The 9,003-nt window shown below is 41.3% G+C and overlaps 1 protein-coding gene across 1 annotated transcript; it reads right to left on the reverse strand.

The window, feature by feature from the left end:
* Window positions 1-441: 441 nt before the first annotated feature.
* On the reverse strand, window positions 442-8,670 carry LOC118574707 (melanoma-associated antigen B17-like). The gene is made up of 4 exons (XM_036175626.1): window positions 7,582-8,670; window positions 2,088-2,104; window positions 667-780; window positions 442-580 (listed from the first exon to the last, which is right to left on the reverse strand). The coding sequence occupies exons 1-4, from the start codon at window positions 8,668-8,670 to the stop codon at window positions 442-444; spliced, it is 1,359 nt and encodes a 452-aa protein (XP_036031519.1).
* Window positions 8,671-9,003: the final 333 nt, after the last annotated feature.

Here is a 9,003-nt window from a genome sequence, read left to right on the forward strand (position 1 = left end):
TGAAATCCCCCTGCCTCTGCTCCCAGGGCTGGGATGAAATCCCCCTGCCTCTGCTCCCTCTGCTGGGATGAAATCCCCTGCCTCTGATTCCAGCGCTGGGGTGAAATCCCCTGCCTCTGCTCCCAGGGCTTGGATGAAATCCCCTGCCTCTGCTCCCAGGGCTGGGATGAAATCCCCTGCCTCTGCTCCCAGGGCTGGGATGAAATCCACCTGCCTTTGCTCCCATGGCTGGGATGAAATCCCCTGCCTCTGCTCCCAGGGCTGGGATGAAATCCCCTGCCTCTGCTCCCAGGGCTGGGACTAGAGGCCTGCACTACCTCCACCACCTGGACCACAGCCAGGCTTATGGTGTCTTTGGAAATGGAGGCGACTGGTGGAAAAGCAGAGAAGTGGGGGATGGGGGCACAGGCTGGCAGCCCGGGGAGGAGGTGGACATGGGGGTTAGAGGGAGGAAAGTGTGGGTGTATTCTGAGATGGACCACCTCTGGCAACCAGGGGCCGGCGGGCCTGCTGGGGAGATGGCCCTGGGCTTCGACCTGGGACTTTAGGAAAACAAGGGGCGGTTGGTGGGAATGGAAGTCTAAAGGACAGAACCCGAGACCAAAGGGCGTGGGTTCAAGAGCAGGGTCACTGGACTCTGAGATGGCTGCTTCTCGCCCTCCTCACCTTGAACCAGCAGACTGGGGCTTGTTTCCAGGTCCTGCTGAGTGGGCGGCCTGGGATGGCACTCCTCGCACCTCCTCCCGCTCTCGAACTGTGGAGAAGGAAATCACGCCCTGGCTGAGGGGAGAACCCGGGAGAGACGCTGCTGGAAGCCTCCCCTCTCTGGCGCCCCCTCTGGCGTGGGGGTGCACTTTCTCAGTCTCCTAGAAGAGTGTCCCTGGACTTCTTGCATCGCTGATGGCTTCTGCAACTCCACCTGCCTGGGCGTCGTGCCTTCTGAAAGCCTCCTTCCAAAAGTCACCCTCTCCGAGCTAACTCTCTTCAAACTACAGGTTTAAGTATGGAGAAAGGAAGTCTCTGCACAATTGGTTTTTCCTATGTCTCCAATTATCCCGACCTATGCCATGGCTCTCCACTCTTTTACGTTTCACGGTACATGTCATATCTCTAAATATTCCTGACTTGTACCCCCCTTCAATCACAGGGGAAAGCAGAGGTGTGTCTTCGGAGTGTTGGAAGAAGGTAAAGATCAAGATCAGGAAGAGGACTTAGGATAGGAAGTCACTTGAAGAGAACATTCATATTCCTTCTCTTTATGATGCAGACTCAAGATTTCAAGGTATTGGATGAGAACAGGAAAGAGACTACGCCGGGTGAGTTTGCAGATCTGGATCTGTTGAAGTTAAACCTTACAAAGGGATATTTATATTCTTACCAGTTTCCCCCTTTATTAAACAAAACCTTCACTTATATTCATATTCTTTTCACTCGGGCAGTGGATCCAATTCACTATTTTGAGCATAAAATCTGTTTTTAAATCATCTGGGATACAATTTTGTGTTTTTGTGGGGGGAGTGTATTTCTTGTGGTTTTTTTTTTTTTTACTTCAATTTTTTGGGTTTTTGTTTTGTTTGTTTTCTAAAGAGAGAGAGAGAGAGAGAGAGAGAGAGAGAGAGAGAGAGAGAGAGAGAGAGGGTGTGGAGCTGGGTAGGTGAGTAGATGAGGAAGATCTGGGAAGAATTGAAGGAAGGAAAACCATGATCAGAATTTATTGTATGAAAAAGGCCAATGGAATGTATATTGTACACTTTGGGTTTACAAAAATATCTCCATTTTAAGGATACTGCGCAGGGAAAATAGTTATACTTCACATTTTATTTATTTTTGTACTTTCAAAACTTCGAAATATCAAATCTATCCCACCACCTTCTGATTATCTCCATGAACTTCCGCAACAAATGGAATGATTTAAAAATACATGAGTGTCATCACGTGGCTGTGGCACATGCCTTTAATCCCAGCACTCAGGAGGCAGAGGCAGGCAGATCTCATTGAGTTCCAGGCCAGCCTGGTCTACAGAGTGAGATCCAGGACAAGCACCAAAACTACAAAGAGAAACTGTTAGTTATTAAGGGCCACTTTACCTTGCGAGGAACATGTTCTGAACACGACAAGACCACAGAAGAGTTTATATTAAAGAGGATAGAGGTGACAGGCCTGAGTCAAACACACGTGGGTGAGGAGATAAGGGGGGCTCAAGCAAGATGGCACTGGCTTTATAAAGGTTGGGCCACGCATGTGCACAGGAACTTGTGTGGGTACTCCATGCATGCGCGTAGCATACATGGCTGTGCTCGTGCTTTATGCAACCACATAAAGCCACAGACTCCAGGTCCCGCGAGGTGTCTGACCCAGAGATGGCTATTCTGAACCTGAAAAATTTAGGCAGTCTGCCGGGCAAGCCCAACCGTGTGGACATGTAATTTTCTATCAGAAAGTTTGTCTCAAAAAACAAATACAAATAGAGGGATGTCAATAATAAGATATCAAGTTTTTTAAAAAGAGGTAGTGAGGAAAAAATAAAGCATAAAACCCCAATAGGTCAGCTTTAATGTGGGAAGAGTGGAATACCACAAGCTAGATGGTACAACAATCAGTTGTATATATATATATATATATACACATATATACAAATAGTGTGTGTGTGTACATGCTTGTATATATGTATGTTCACCACCTCTCTGTGTGTATTGCTACTAGAGGCATCAGATCTCCTGGAACTGGAGTTACAGAAGGTTGTGAACTACCTTGTGAGTTACAAATTGAATCCAAGGATTCTGGAGAAAAACAGTCAGTGCTCTTAACTGCTGACCCATCTCTCTAGCTCTGAACCTTGAGAATTGTGTTGGTCATTTATCATACAAATGAGACTATTAAACTTTGTTATGGAACCAGTGTTAATGGTTCTTTTCCAAAATTCGTATTTTTTACTTCATTTTTTTCTTTTGTGTGCAAGTGTGTGTGAGAGAGATACAGGGGTATAATATCCAGGAACATGTGAAAAACAGGAAAACACAGTATATCACTGAGTAACTTCCATGGACATTTTGCTTTAACTATTTTTTTTTTATTTTTAGGTAGTATGTGGTTAAATTACTCAGGTTGATAGTTGATAGTTAATTCATTTTGTAACTTAGATAAGCCTTGAACTTGCATTCCTCCAGCCTGATCCTCAGGTACACCTTAAATTACAGAGCACCAAACACAGCTCATGAGTTGAAAAATAATTGCTAATGTAACAGTAGAAATGATCAGGGCCCTGGGAAGCTGATTTTGTTTGATTTTTCATTTATTTACTTTTGAAACAGGGTCTCACTGTATATCCTTGGATGGCCTGGAACTTACTATATAGAACAGGCTGCCCTTGAACTCAAAGAAATCCACCTGCCTTTGCCTTCTGAGTGTTAGAATTAAAGATATGTGGCACTACAATTGACAATAATTATATTTAGATTAAATAATGATTCTAGAAACTTTTTAGTAGATTATGATCCTCATGTGAAAAGACCAGAAATATTGTGTCCCAATCTACACCATATGGAGATGAAGCAAGCAAAAAAGTATGTGAAAGGATGAGGGGCATTCCAGGTACCCAACTGGCCAGGTATATGATCTTGGACATTCTGTCCTCCAGGATATAAAGTAGTAAAGTTTTTAGTTGTTTTTAAAGCTACCTAGTCTATGCTATTGTGTTATTGACACCAACTAAATTAAAACAGTTTTAGAAGATAACTGAATATGTGTCATATATAAAATACCTGTCAAGGTAACTGCCAAGTACTTAGTAGTTTAATGAATGACAGGCATAGTAGTTTTGTACTGGATTATACCACCATCTTCTATGAGTTATGTGAGAGAAAATGAAATGCTTTCAAATAACAGCTAAAATTTTGCTTTAGCAAGTAGGATTAGATTCTTTCCTATGGTAACCCATGTTATTTAATTTGGATATTGGGCTTGTTCTTCACCTACACTTCAAAGCTCCTAGAGTATTGTTCAGCATCAAATCCTTCAGTGCCTCTCAACTATCCTTCCATATACATTCTTTTCTCATTCATTTCTTTTCACGAAATAAATCTTCCCTTATGTTTAGCCAAAATTGATTTAAAGTACTCTACTAGGTAAGCACATTCGCTACAGTTCTGGGCTCATCATATTAACACAATGGCATCTGCACCTCTCACCTTAGGGGGATATTACTCTTACCCTTCAGTAACTATCCAGCAATACACAAAGAATGTCTATTTGAGCACTGTATTCTAGTAAATGGGGGAAGCAAAATATTTCTAATTCTTGTCCATTATAATTTTTCTTTTTATCTTTTTATTTATTCTTCTTTCATACCATACATTCTGACCACAACCTTCCTTTCCTCCACACATTTCAGTCACACACACCCCACCTCCCTCCTTCCCCAGATGCTTTGCCCTCTATTTCCCTTCACAAAGAGCAGGCCTCCAGCAATTTCACCTGAACATGGCATAACAAGATGCAATAAGATGAGGCACAAACACTCATATCAAGGCAGGATGAGGTAACCCAGTAGAAGGAAAATGTTCCCAAGAACATGCAAAAGACTCGGGGACACCCCTATTCCAATTCTTAGGAGTCCCACAAAATCCCCAAACTAAACAATCACAACATATATGCAGAGGGCCTAACCTAGATCCATGCAGGCTCTGTGATTGCCACTTCAGTCTCTGTGATGCCTTATAAGCCCACCTTAGATGATTCTCTGGCCCATGGTCTCCTGATGTCCTTGACCCCTCAGGTTCCCACAATCCTTCCTCCACCTCTTCTGCAGGGGTTCCGGAGCTCCTTCTGATGTTTGGCTGTGGACCTCTGCATCTGCTCCCATCAGCTGCTGGAGGAAGCCTCTCTGATGACAACTAGGCTAGAGACTGATATGTATGTGTAGCAGAGTATCATTAGGAATCATTGCATTGCTTTTAGTCCATTGTGCTTTGTTCTACTCTAGGTTTCTTAGCCATCAAGTAGTTTTACAATGCCTTAGATTTCCACATTGTGCTCTGCATGCCGCCAATTCCAGCCTCCTCTCCCCCACTCTCTCCTAATCCCATCCTCACCCACCCCCAAACCACCACCAAAATAAATTCTACTTCCCCTTCCCAGAAAGATTCATATGCCGCCACTGAGACCTCTCCTTGTTACTTAGCCTTTCTGACTAAGTCAACGCACCCAAGAAAGTTAAACATGATATGTACTCACTTATAACTGTATCTTAGCTGTTAAGTAAAGGATAATCATGGTACAATCCACTGGCCCATTATAATTTTTATTGTATTACCTCTCTGCATGTGAACACAGACTGCCCCGTGAATAGACAGAAGACCATGCCACTTAAGTTGATGACAGAAGCCTCCCAGGAAATCAAATCTGCTGACATCTGAATATTGGACCTCTGGCTTGCAGAATTGAGAGAAAATAAATACATTTATCCTATTTCAATCAATGTGATACTTTCACAGTATCCCACGTAAGTTTACAGATTTTCCTGCACACATATTCTTTCTGGATTTTCTCTTTCCACAACATTCTTCATAATTATGTTTTAGTGACTCATTTAATCTGTGTGTGGTTTAAAGAGGAATTTCAATAATAGGATCATGTGATATTTAAACACACATCACTAGATAGTATATAGAAAAGGTAGAAATTGACTAACCATTCACATGTTTGTTATACTCATAATCATGAGAGTCTTGTATTACTTGAAATACAAGGCCACACAGGGTTGGCATACATGGTAAATAAGCAAGCTCACTAGAAATCAGGTTATAATAATCAAGGAAGAACACCATACCCTATGCAATGCCAGTACATGTGAGGTTTTATTCTGAAACAGAATAAACAAATACTGAAGTCATTTGGTGTCCTGCTGGTTCCACCAAACATCAAGGTAATGTATAATTAAAGCCTAATTTTACACCTCCTTTACAATGTCATTTTACATACAGTAAGCTTTCTTCAATATTCTGATATATCATATGGAGACCTGTATACAGTTCATCTGTATCATAGGCTCATATAATTGACCACACAGCTTACTTTAAACTTATATAATATTATATTGACTTGAGATTTTCAAAATCCAAAGTGCCTTGCCTCCAGAAATGTACTCTCACATTTATCTGTTCTAACTTAGTTGTAATTCCCCTAGGACATTTTCAATTTTCCTCATAAGATTTTATTTCCTTGCTCTGAAATTTTATGTGTTGAAGTTCTATCTTTTTCTGAGCATCACCAGTAATAGCACAGAACTTCCCAAAGAGCAGATACTCAGTTGATAAGAGAATACAATAGAAAATGAGAACTAACTTCCTAACAGTTAATGTCCTCTCCCTATACACAGAATTCACTCAGTCTTCATTCCAGAGAATCTTGTCAGGCCCAGGATTTTGCTCCTCAAATGTATTTTAACTGATAAAAACACAAAATATTATTCTTAGTAATTTTTAGAGAGCTGAGAAGGTAGCTCAACAGGTAAGGATACTTGCTGTGTATGACTAAGAACTTGGGTTTTGGTGTCCATGTACAAATTTATATATGGTCATACATGGGCCAGTTCCCCTGTTTTATAAAGACAGAGACAGGAAGATCCTTAAAGCTTGCTGGCCACCCTCTTGGCTCCAGCCTCAGTGAGAGACTCCTATCAAGGTAATAAACCGTAAAATGATGAAGAGGGGTATCCAGTGGCCTACTACGGATTCCTTATGTGTGCATAGTCATATATCTACACATACTGGTGAGCATATACCACACATACACACACACACACACACACACACACACACACACACACACACACACACACACTCATCCCCCTTCTTCATGTTTTTGTTTTGGTCTGTATAGCTTACATACAAACTCACTTTCTTTTTTACATGTACTTGTCAGCCTGTCAATTTTATTCAGTGACTGATAATTTTTATTGTACCATCTCTAGTACTATTAAGGGAGACTCCTATTTATAGCAGTTGCTTGATTAATGTTCATGTAAAAACAATGTATTAAAAAGAGTGAAAGGTTTGAATTATTACAAATCAATTTCTCTCATACACTTGGAGAAAACTTAATTCCAAATTTATTTCAATTAACTCAATAAGCAAAGGACAAAACTTACATCAAACTATGACATGAACATTTTATTTTTGTTATTCCTTTATTAATACTACAGTTATGTAAAATCACTTTTCCCAAACCATCTTACATTATGGTGTATTAAAAAGCAATTATTTATGGTGTACTAAGTTGTTTAAAATCATCAAACTCTATCTTAAACTAGACAAATAGCAATAAACATGTCAGATACAATATTAAGAAACAGAGTGTGAGACAATTAACTTTGGTTAAAAGAACATTTGCAATATAACAATAAAATATCCATAATTTGCTCATGTAGAACAGGACAATAAGATACAAACTTTGTTACTTCTACCGTATAATACATTCTACTACATAGAAGGCTGACTGCTCAAAAGCCTGGAAAACTCTCAAACTCTGCTAGCTGTGGGAGGATCTGTGGGCTGTGCACCTGAGACGAGTCCTGGAATTTACATCACTGCCAGGCACAGCTGTAACTCTCCTTGCTGCTCTATCAACCTCATCACTTAGAGCCCTCTCATACAGACTAGGGTAGGAACTAGGAACATCATCATTGATCTTAGCAAAAACTTCTAGGACTTTCATCTTGGTGGTTTCAGTATAGGCTCTGGGACCCCACAGGAATTCATAGGTGGGGGGATCAGTGTTAGGCACCTGGCAGTACTTGAGGTAATTTTCCTCCACCAGATCTTTTTTAATGAACTTTTCAGGGTCCCCAATGATTGGATGATTCTGTCCAGGATACATCTCCAGTACTTTCAGTAAATCCCAGAGTTCTTCCTCACTGGCACGGTTGCCATTCATGAAGATCAAAGCCAGGAGGGTCATCAGGAGACCTGTCTTGGGAAACCCACTATTGCTACTCAGACTTCCCTCAGTGGAGAGACCCAGCTTGCCCACAAGCATATATGACTGAGAACTGGGATCAACTTCTTTCAACTCCAGGCCAAAGGCAAGCTCCAGCCACACAGAGACTCTTTTAATGATATCAGTGAGCTTTTCTTTGTACTTTTTGTTAATCATCTTCAACATATCTTTCTGTGTAAATGGCTCTTTCACATTAAATTTCTTCAGCATAAAGACCATCAATACATTTGCCTGCCTGTTAAGATCTCTGCGTGCAGAGCCAATAACAGAGGCTATTATGGAGGTACTTGAAGGTCTCTCAGCATCTATAACAGAAAACTTAGCATTTGTATCAGAAGCCTCACCACCTACAGCACCTATTGATAACAAACTTAAATCATCAGCAACAGAGGCTACATCCTCCTGAGTATCCTGGGGAATGTAGGTGTCAGGGGAGCTGGGAGGATCCCCTCGACCAATAGAAGATGTTTCTTCCTCCTTTGCAGCAGCGGGCTGAGCATCATGCAGACTTTGACTCTTCTCCCTTACATTTTGACATTTGGCATGAGAGTGTCCCTTTCTCTTGTGGCCCCTAGGCATGATGACTTGGCTCAAGGGCAGCAGGATGAGGATATAGGCAGTAGACCTGGCAATGCAGAAATCTGGAGGGGCAAAATGACACTGTGTGAGCACCATACTGTCACTATATTAGAGAGACCTTTCCTTTAACAAGGTCCCCACTCTGCTGCTTTCCTAAACAAGTTTCTGGGAACTCACTGTGCTCCTATTGTCTTGGGTAATTTGTGTCCTGAGAAATCTGTGGAGGAAATCAATTCTAGTTAGATGACTACATGACAACAAGGTTTGGTACATCCTGCGTAAGAGTATGGACTAATATTGATCCCCATTTGCTAAAGGGTTTTTGGCACAGTCTGGATACCTACAAATCCTTCTGCTCTTCTAATGTTAACACCTCAGTGCCTCCTAGTATTATACAGAAGAAAATTTAAAAAGAACATGTCAGGAATA

This window comes from Onychomys torridus, chromosome X (genome assembly GCF_903995425.1).
Source record: "Onychomys torridus chromosome X, mOncTor1.1, whole genome shotgun sequence".
Taxonomy (NCBI): Eukaryota; Metazoa; Chordata; class Mammalia; order Rodentia; family Cricetidae; genus Onychomys; species Onychomys torridus.